The 10,936-nt window shown below is 49.2% G+C and overlaps 1 protein-coding gene across 1 annotated transcript in view; it reads left to right on the top strand.

Moving 5' to 3' along the window:
• The window catches only part of CACNA2D4 (calcium voltage-gated channel auxiliary subunit alpha2delta 4), a 91,291-nt gene that overhangs the window by 28,338 nt on the left and 52,017 nt on the right, over positions 1-10,936 (top strand). Inside the window, exons 18-19 of the mRNA XM_007469519.1 lie at positions 1,654-1,740; positions 2,235-2,306. Of these exons, the coding sequence (XP_007469581.1) occupies positions 1,654-1,740; positions 2,235-2,306 (159 nt within the window). The remainder of the gene's footprint in view (positions 1-1,653; positions 1,741-2,234; positions 2,307-10,936) is intronic.

Here is a 10,936-nt window from a genome sequence, read left to right as displayed (position 1 = left end):
GCGGTACACGGGCCTCTCACCGCTGTGGCCTCTCCGGTTGCAGAGCATAGGCTCCGGACGCGCAGGGTCAGCGGCCATGGCTCACGGGCCCAGCCGCTCCGCAGCATGTGGGATCTTCCCGAACCGGGGCACGAGCCCGTGTCGGCAGGCGGACTCCCAACCACTGCGCCACCAGGGAAGCCCCTCCTCTTTACTTTTTTGATCTATCACCAAATTAAACCTGGGGAATGCTACAGACCTAAGAGCAGATGACTTGACGATATCTCTCTTGGTGTCAGAGAGAGAGAAGTCAGGGCCAGAAAATGATAATAACACTCAAAGAATGTTGATGAATGGTCCTGTCAAGCTGGATGGAGGGCTTTATCGGGCTCTGCAGAATCTGTCTGTCCTTGGCTCTGCTCGCTCAAAAATTCTATCAACAAAGACTTCCCTGGTGGCGCAGTGGTTAAGAATCCGCCTGCCAATGCAGGGGACACGGGTTCGATCCCCAGCCTGGGAAGATCCCACATGCCACAGAGCAACTAAGCCCGTGCGCCACAACTACTGAGCCTGTGCCCTAGAGCCCGCGAGCCACAGCTACTGAAGCCTGCGTGCCTAGAGCCCGTGCTCCACAACAAAAGAAGCCACCGCAATGAGAAGCCCGCGCACCGCAATGAAGAGTAGCCCGCGCTCGCCGCAACTAGAGAAAGCCTGTGCGCAGCAACAAAGACCCAACGCAGCCAAAAAATTTTAAATCAATCAATCAGTAAATAAACTGCACACAAAAAATTCTATCAACAAGATGAAAACACAGAAGGAGATGCCATGAGATCTGGAAGGTATGGCTAACACATGAAGGGAGAAAATTAGTATTCAGAAAGTGTTCTTCCAAAACAATGGGCTGGAACTAAGAAGATGAAATATATTAGGAACGCATGGAAAGTGGTGCAAAATACTCGATGCCCAAGCATAAGATGGTAAAGCTGTGATTTAACAGTGCATCACAAGGAAGGTCAAGGGAATCTAATGGGCTGAAAACTCAGTTTGACCTGTCGGGTGAGGTAGCCGTCCTGGATTAGCAGAATCAGAGGCAGCAGTCAGAGCCGTACGATGTTTTGGTCTGCACGGGTCACACCCCACCCCACACTGGTCAGACCCCATGTGAAATAGCGATTGTCCCAGGCACTCTGCTTTGAGAGTGACATTGACAAAACAGAAGAGAATCAGAGGAAGCTGAGGCATCTGCGAACTGGGAATGTTTAGCTTGGGGAGGTGATGTCTTAGCAGTGATGAGCATCCCCGAAAACCCTCAGGGTTGTTGGGTGGAAGCTCTCTCCCTATGTAGCTCCAGGGAGAGGCCTAGGACCCATGGGTAAAGTCACAAGGAGGCAGATTTCAGCTCTGCATGACGAAGAGCTTTCTAACAAACGAGAGTCCAAACCTAGGACAAGCGTACTCACGATGGGAGCTCCTTGGTGTGTGAGATACTCTCCCCGAGGCCAGGAGACCATCTGACTCAAAGGTTGGCAAGGGCCGCTCTGCCTTGGGAACGTGGCCCGCGCGACCACGAAGAATCGCTGGGCTTCTCTGGGTTGTGACTGTGCCAGACAGGCTTTCTGGAAGGGCCAGGGCTTGTGTTAACCTCCTGTCTCTCCCCCTGACTGGCTCACTCAGTACAGAGAGGGGAAGAAACTGAAGCCCAAGCCCAACTACAACAGCGTGGACCTCTCGGAAGTGGAGTGGGAGGACCGGACCGGAACTGTGAGTGGGCGGCCCGGAGGGGGTCGGCTGGCTCGACAGCGGGTCCCGGGGCCACAGGCGCTGAGCTCAGCCCCCTCCCTTGGCCCAAAGCAGAAGCAATGCCTCTAACGGGCAGCCCTCCCACCAGCCACGGAGAGAACAGTCTCTTCCTCTGGGGCTGAAGGAGCACACGTCTGTGAGCCGCAGCGTTTGGGTGTGAGGGCGTTGTAGGCTGGCCTGGGTGTTGGAAAACTTGCATCTCAGGGCTCGGCCACCGTGTTCCCTCGCCCGTCAGCCCACTGGGAGCATCCTCTGAGTGCATCCAGAATTCCAGCTAAAGGGAACCTGGCAGCAGGTCTATATGGCCACCTGTAGCCTGCTTGCAGGAGAAAGGGGAGAACGCAGCGCGTCCTCAGGGGTCACTGCCGAGGCAGCGCTCATTGCCTCACGGTCCGCTGTGAGCCGAGGTTCTATTATCTGTTCTATCACTAACTCTATTATCTTTTCCCCTGAAGCTGAGAACAGCCATGATCAACAGGGAGACAGGGTCCCTCTCCATGGACGTGAAGGTTCCGCTGGACAGAGGGGTAAGGCGCTCGAGGGAAAGACTGAGGTCTGCTCCCAGGGAGCGGCATCATGGTTAACTGGGGTTGGCGGTGGTGACAAAGGACCTGGCTGAATTCGAGCTAAAGCCTTGAGAGCTTGCTGGAGCCTGGAGGGCCCTAGTGGGGGCCCCAGCCCAGCAGGCATCGACCCCATGGAGCGCCGGCCGGGGAGCTACCGCTCTCCAGGGCCTGGTTCTCGGGGCCGCAGAGCGAGGCCGTGGCCAGCCCAGCCCTTCGCAAGTCTTCCTGCTGCCTGCCATGTGGCCCTTTTGTTGTTTATGGTGGAAAGGGGGAAAGTGACAGTTAATTTTGCCAATCGTTAGCAGCTCTTGTAAAACACGTTATATGGGAAGAGGTTGAAAATAATTGCTACTCCGTAAAGCAATTTCCACCCGTGGCAACCACAGATAATCAGGCCAGGTCCCCGCAGCAGTGCCATTCCTGTCACCACAGACCCGCGCGTCGCTTACAAAAGACCACTTCATCTTCTCGTTGAAAAGGTCCCACTGCATTTGCACTGACGGGGCTTTGTCCCTTGACATATTTGCAAATGTCACCTCCTCCCTCACGGCCACCCCCGCATCCCCTCCGCTGCCCGTCGGCCTCTGCGGAGAGAATGCGGGCATGAGTCGGCAACAATTAGACCCAAGTTCTTCCACAAACACGGACCTCCATGGAAGCCTAACAGGAAAGCGCTGGGAAGGAAAGCAACTCTGCATTCCTTTTAGATGCATGCGCTTGTTTTCACTGGGGCACGTCTCATTTCTGTGGCATCTGCCTGCTGTTTATAAGCTCCGGGCTGAGAGGGGCCTCCCTCGGGCAGGCTGGGCAACATCCCTGATGTCCCACCAGGCCCAGCAGGTCCTTCTCTTGATCCAAAAAGGCAGAGGTTTCTTCCACGCGCCTCCACCCTTATCCCAATGGGACTCCTGCTCCTGGGCACCAGGGAGCTTGCAGCCACCTGGTACTTCCAGAGCACATCAGGTGGGACCTGTTTCCAGGCTACAATGTGAGTTCCACACACAGGGCGAGGTCTAACTCAGACCGGCTCAGGAAGGGCTGTGGTTCGTCCTCCATTCTTTGCTCCCAGTGCCGGGTCCTCATGTGGCCTTCACGCTTCTCAAAGCGACTGAGGGATGGTCCTCACCAGATCCACGCAGTCTGGACGTCTCCTGAAACTGCTGTCCAGCCCTTCAAAATGTGTTCACTGCTGTTAATAAACCGTCCAGGTAAAATTTGCAGTTTGACAAAGGCTTCCTGGCATGTGGTCCTCTGACATGAAGAAATAGGGTGATGCTGACTGTGGTCATGACCGTGGTGGACATTTCCCAGCACATCGTGTTCTCGCCTTACCTCCACAACAACGAACCATGATGATGATGCCAGCTCACATTTATTAGAAGCTGGACTAAGCACTTCATAAGCCTTCACTCACTTCCCCCAACCCTGTGACGTATGTCCTGTCCTATCCCCATTTTACCGATAAGGAAATTCAGAAAGCAAAAAGTTGCCCAGGTTGACGTAGACCAGCGGTCCCCAACCTTTGTCACACCAGGGACCGGTTTCGTGGAAGACAGTTTTCCCACGGATTGGGGCGGGAGGAGGCTGGTTCAGGCGGTGATGCGAGCGGTGGGGAGCGAGGGGTGCTGCGGATGGAGCTCTGCTCACTCGCCCACCGGCCACCCACCTCCTGCCGTGCGGCCCAGCTCCTAACAGGCCGTGGACCGGTACTAGTCTGCGGCGCAGGGGTTGGGGACCCCTGACGTAGACAATCAATCTCCAAGCCTGTGTGTTTGGGTCTGATTCTGACCACACACTCCCGACCACGGCTGTGCAAGGCCTTCCTGTAGGACAGGCCCTGATTTCTTCACCCACTCTCCAGACTTAAAGATTTCCCGGGTCTCTTTAGAGATGCCTTTTTCTGTCCCTTCTTTAAATTCACTGTCTTCTCCTCTCCCTCCACCCATTACATCATGACTCAGCCCTCTTTAATCAATCGTTCCTCTCTTTACTCTCATGCCCGGAAGCTACTGTGCCTGCCCGTGTAGGCAGGACACTTTGCTGGTACGAAGGACGCCATGGTGAAATCCAGCCTCTCACTGCTGTGGTGATGGTGCCCCTCCCTCAGCTCAGCCTACATCTACCTTACGGGGTCCTCAGCAGAAACATCCTTCAGGTCTAGGCCCAGGGAGGCTTTCTTAGAGCATTGTGGGAATATCCGATATCATTCGAGTCATTCTCCTGGCAGGCCATAACCTGCTTGGTCATTTTCTCCAGGGGATTTTGCATGCGTCCTTACTTCCCAGGGATTAATTCAGACCTTTCTCCATCTCCCGCAAACTCCAGACAGGCAACTATGGTAGTGCTACTGAGGACAGTGACAGCAGCCCAGCATGATTAGAGCAGGGCTCACAGACTCAAAAACCTGCGGGGCCAGATGAGTTCAGGAATGTAAATGAGAGAAGCAGACAAGCCTCAGTGCTGGGGAGTCTGGGAGCCACGGCAGGCGGCAGAGTGCGGGCCCCTCGGAAGGATTCGGCTAGGAAGCCATGCTGTTAACTGTGTGCAACTAATTTCAAAAATGTGAGAAACACAGTCTGGCCCAATATCTGGGGTCTCCAACTTGAGAGGAGCCCACGAGCTAAAGAGGCTTCAACCCTTGAATCAAGAGAAGTCTCACTGGGTGAGACGTGTGCTTATATGGCTCTTTCCCCAAAGGGCTTACCCCAGTCCATTTGGAATGGAACAGCTAGAATTCAAGCAGAAATCTGTTGTTACCATCTTGAAGTGTCAGAGAACAGAATTTGGGCTCCCAGAGTGTCATAAAATGAGGGGAGATACCCCAGAAGTGAGGGATTCACAGGTGGGCTGGCCCTAACATAAGTATGCGAGTTCCTCTCAAATTCCTGACTGACCTTGAAGCTACACATCTCCAGGGAGACTCTAGGCAACAGCTTGAGAGCTGAAAGTCAGAGCAGGGACTTCACTGCTTCCTGTGGTCGTGGGGAAAATTTGCAGTCACACCAGGGTGATGAGGCTCAGTAAATACCTCAGAATTTTCTTTGAAAGCCCAGAAGAACTACACCTCGGGAGTAGACTATGTCCCAAGACCAAGGGATTCACCCTAGACCTAAAGACAGAGTTGAAACAGACCCACCCGAACGAAAATGTGATCCAAGTCTCTGCAAGCTCAAGGTGGTCAGCCAGTCATTTCTCTGCTGAGTAAAATAGAAATCAACACTCCCTGGAGGAAGACAGGGTATCTACAACCTATTCTCCACAATAGCCAGTAGACAAAAGTTATCGGATGCATGAAGAAACAAGATGATGTTTCCTTTCTTAACAAAGAGTTAAGAGAAAAAGCAGTCTTATATGTGATCCATAGATGACCCAGCTATTGAAATTAGAAGAAGGATTAGAAGGACTTTCAAGCAGCTAATATGATAAATATGCACAAGGAACTAAAGGAAAAGATGGTCATCATGACTGAACAGATGGAGAATCTCATCAGAGAAATGTTTAGGATTTAATCAAAGAAGCAGAACACTACAGGTGATATGAATATAAGGTTTTATTGTAGGGGGTAGACCTAATGAAATGGTGGGAGCTGGTAAAAATGTCTACAGAAGGCAGGTGTCTCTGCCTCTAGTCATGAGCTTGAAGTCATCGTAGGTTGGCAGGGCCAGCGACTGGGAAGGAAGACTGGATGAGATGTGGGAGAAAGCAAGAACAAACGAATAGGAACCCATGAGGACAAACTGAAACCAGCATCTGTCTCTCGCTATCTCCAGCCACAAGGATGTGGGACCTGCAGAAGGAGCTCGTCCCCTTCACCTGGGCCTGCACGCTCACTGGCTCAGATCTCAGAGAGACTGAAGGAGGAGGTCCAGTGGCAGCTGCCCGTCCCAAGAAGGGAAGCCAGCAGAGCAGAGTGAGCCGCCACAGGGCCCAATGTGCTGTACCCACCTCCAGTGTGTAACACGGCCGCGACTTTGCTCTCCCTTACAAATCTCATGCAGACTCCTCATCTGGCCAACCCTAATTTGGAACCATACAGGGAAGTGAGTCTGAAAAAAATGTAATTCCAGCTTAGCTGACTTGACACAGTGTAAAACCAGCACAAGAACCAAGTGGAAATTCTAAAACTGAGGAGTACAACATCTGAAAGGAAATTTCTACAGGATGGAATTAACAGCAGTTTGGAGGGGGAAGAACAGTGAATGTGAAGACAAATAGAAATTATCCAAAATGTAAAGAACAGAAAGAAAAGTTTTTAAGAAAATTATTCTTCAGTTACCTGTGGGGTAACATCAAGTGGTCTAACATATGTCCTTAGAGCCCCAGAAAGAAGGAGAAGGGATGGAACAGAAAAAAGTATTTGAAAAACTAATGCCCCAAATGTCCTGAGTTTAGTGAAAAACATCAACCAATAGATGCGAGATTCTCAGCAAAACCAAGCAGAATTTAAAAAGAAAAAAAATCCACACCTAAACACACCATAGTCTACCTGCTGTGAGTCAAAGATAAGGGAAAATCTTTTTTTTAAATAAATGTATTTACTTATTTATTTATTTTTGGCTACGTTGTGTCTTCGTTGCTGCGTGTGAGCTTTTCTCTAGTTGCGGCGAGTGGGAGCTGCTCTTCGTTGCAGTGCAAGGGCTTCTCACTGCGGTGGCCTCTCTCGTTACGGAGCATGGGCTCTAGGTGCGCGGGCTTCAGTAGTTGTGACACGCGGGCTCTAGAGCACAGGCTCAGTAGTTGTGGCGCACGGGCTTAGTTGCTCCGTGGCATGTGGGATCTTCCCGGGCCAGGGCTCGAACCCGTGTCCCTTGCATTGACAGGCGGATTCCTAACCACTGTGCCACCAGGGAATTCGTGGGAAAATCTTATTTAAAAGCTAGAGGAAAACAGTAATAGGAGAAAACAATAGTAAGAATGATGGCTGACTTCTCATCAAAAACAATAACATAATGTTGTTAAATACCAAAAGAAAAAACTGTCAACCCAAATTTCCTCATATAGAAGAAATATCCTTCCAAAAAGCGGTGACATAAAGACAGATTCAGATAAAAGAGATCAGAGTTCATCACTCGGAGAAATGCTTGAGGAATTCTTCAGGCAGAAGAAAAATGACACAGATGGAAACTCAGATCAACACAAGGAAATGAACAGCACTGGAAATGGTAAATATGTGGGTGAAGTTAAAACTTCATTCATTTTTTAACTTCTCAAAAAGACAACTGACTATTTAAAGCAAAAATGTTGACATTGCAATGTAGGGTTTGTAACTTGTAGGATACGTGGCAACTGCTGCGCACAGTGGAGTTGCCCCCTTACATGAACATATTAAAGGAAAACACCACATGGTCACCCCAACTGATACTGAAAGAGCATCTGACAAAATTTAACTGGGAACAGAAGGAAACTTCCTCCATCTGATAAAAGGCATCTGTGAAAAAGCTCACTCTTAATGATGAAAGATTGAACACTTTCTCCCTAAGGTTGTGAACAAGGTAAGGGTATCTGGTTTCACCACTTCTGTTAACACTGCTCTGGACCTTCCAGGACCTATCTTTGCAATAAGGCAAAGAAACAAAATAAAAGGCACAAAAATCAGAACGGAAGAAGAAAAACTCTCTTTGTTCACAGTAAGATGGTTGTTTACATAGAAAATCCCAAGAATCTGCAGAACAACTGCTGGAACTAACAGGTGATTGAGCAAGTTCACAGAATACAAAGTACCAAGTCAATATTATAAAAATCAATTGTATTTTTATATATAGGAGCAAACATTTGGAAAATGAAATTATTTTTAAGTTCCAACTTCAGTAGCATCAAACAATATAAAATACTTAGGAATCAATTTAACAAAGACATATACAACCTCTGCATTGAAAATGACATAACACTGCAGAAAACATGTCAAAGAAAAAAATAAATAGATAGATATAACCATGTGTATGGGTTGTAAGATCAATACTTCTAAGATGTCCATTCTGTCCAAATTGATCTATAGATCCAACACAATCCCAATAAAAAGTTGAACAGACTTCTTCTAGACATAGAAGACGGTGATTCTGAAATTTATATGAATATGCAAAGGACCTAAAATGGTCAAAACTGTCTTGAAAAAAAGAACAAATTTGGACGATTCACACTACCTGATTTCAAAATTTACTGCAAAGCTGCAGTAACCAAGCAGAATGGTATCAACATACGAATAGACAAATGGATTGATGGAATGGAATAGAGACTCCAGAAATAAACTCACATGTCATCAGTAGATTTTCAGTAAAGACACTTTGGCAAATCAATGGAGAAAGGAAAATATTTTCAACAAATGGTGCTGGAACAACTGAATAAATGTATGAAAAAAATTAACATTGAGACACACTCACACTGTATGCAAAAATATGTGAGATGTACCGTAGCTCTCAATGTAAACCCTAAAACTGTAAGCCTCCTACAAGAAAATGTAACTGAAAGTCTTCACCACCTGAGGCTTTGCAAAGATTCCTTAGACAGAACACCAGAAGCACTAAACATTAAATAACATTTGATAAATTGAACTTTATCGAAAGGCACAATTAAGAAAATGAAAAAGCAAGGCACAGACTGTGTCCAGACTATAAAGAACTTCTCCAAACCATTAACAAAAAGACTAACAACCCGACAAAAATGGGCAAAATACTTGAGCAGACACTTCACGAATGAAGAAACAGACATGACCCACAAGCCCACAGAAAGATGTTCAGCAACTTTAGCCATCAGGAAGATGCAAATTAAAACTACTTTCATACCCTCTATCATGGCTAAAATTTAAAAGACTGGGAACACCAAATGCTGGCAAAGATGTGCGGAAACTGGAACTCGTACATTGCTAGTGAAAGTACAGTAAAATAACTTTGGGAAATTGGCAGTGTTTTATAAAGGCAAACATAATTCACCATATGACCCAGCAATTCCATTCCTGGTATTTACCAAGAGAAATGAAAACTCATGTCCACAAGAAGAACGTTCACAGCAGCTTTATTCATAATAGCCCCAAACTGGAAACAGCACAGATGACCACCCAGGGGTGAACATAGAAGCAAGTCCACCTTGGAGTACTTACTACTTGGCAGAGGGAAGGAACACACTGCTGACACACTCAGCAGCACGGATGGGTCTTAAGGACATTACGTTGACACAAAAGGATATGTGACACGAAAACAGGGACACCTAACCTGAGGGAAGGAGCTCAGAGCAGAGCGCGCCCATGGAAGTTGCGGGGATTGAAACCGAAGGAAGCAAAGAGATTGCAGGGGATGCAAACATTCTGTATCTCCACCACAGAGGTAATTACATGGCTGTGTACATTTATCAAACTAATGGAATGACACACTTAGATGTGTGCATTTCACCTTTTTCTTCCATTAAAAAAAAGAGAGAGTATGAAAACAATTTTTAAATGCTCTCCAATTTCAGACTCAAGCCAGCCCCGCTTGGAGCCCATCTCCGCCCTTGCTGGGCCCCAGCTGTCCCATAGCTCCCAGGGCCTCCCCCAGCTGCGAGAAGGTTTGCCTGAAGCAGTGGAGGCAGGAGGGCATCACGGAGGATGAGGCCCGTGCTGGGAACTGATCTTCTGGGTTTGGTCCACAGCTGGTTTTCTATAGAAGCAAAACTTTTTTGTCACCTTCTCCCGCCACGTCCCCTGCAACATCTTACTCCAGTTTCCAACATGGAAGTAAAAAAGCCAGAAAGAGGTGAAGGAAATGAGAACAGCTCCCGAGCCCAGTACAGTGTGTAGCTTTCCCAGAAGCATCCGCTGTGTCTGTGGACGGCACAGCCCGCAGGGCTTCGGAGCCCGGAGTGAACCCTGCTCTTCCCGTACTGGCCCGCTAAAAACATCCTCACCACCTCCCAGTGGCCTATGCAGGGGATGCTCTCGTTACTCCTGACTTACAAGCAAGAACTGCGATGCCCGGGTGAAGTCACTTACCCAAGCGCACACAGCCTGTGAGTGGCCAGCTTGGGTTAGACCAGGTCTGTCTGATGCCCTTGCCCGTCCTTAGCCACTGTGCCCCCTCCCCATGCCCTGACTTGTGCAAATTCAACTAAACCTAAAAATGGCAGCTTTGAAAGGAAAGAGCCCCTGTCAAGGGCACCGTGGCCTGAGGGGTCTGGGCTCCAGAGCCGGGGTGGCTGTAGGTGGGGAATGCAGGTGGCTCGTACAGGTGTGAGCTCCAGCTGGCAGCCTTCTCTGGTCCCACCTGAACCACAGTCGCTGCCCAGCGCAGGGACTACCAGCCACCCAGGCTCTCTAGTTAACTGACATTTACTAAAATTTGAAACTTCTATTCCTGAGTCGCACATGTGGTGGCTTGTGGCCCCATATGGGACAACGCAGGTCTGGACCGTGGCCCTGCAGTCAGGCACCCCCCCAGGGGCTGCAGCGTGCTGGTGGGAGGGGATCTGCCTGTGGCGTCACTGAGAGGAGATGTGAGGGGGTGGGGTTGGGGGGATGTAAGAAGTGGTGGAGGAGCACCAGGCGTCAGGTGGGAAGGGAGAGGGGATGGTGGAAGGGGGAGGTGGTCAGGAAGGAGGGGCATGGGAGGGAGGGAGGGAGATGG

The sequence above is a fragment of the Lipotes vexillifer genome, unplaced genomic scaffold (assembly GCF_000442215.2).
Source record: "Lipotes vexillifer unplaced genomic scaffold, Lipotes_vexillifer_v1.1 scaffold395, whole genome shotgun sequence".
Lineage (NCBI taxonomy): Eukaryota > Metazoa > Chordata > Mammalia > Artiodactyla > Lipotidae > Lipotes > Lipotes vexillifer.
This window is presented reverse-complemented; position numbering and strand designations above follow the sequence as displayed.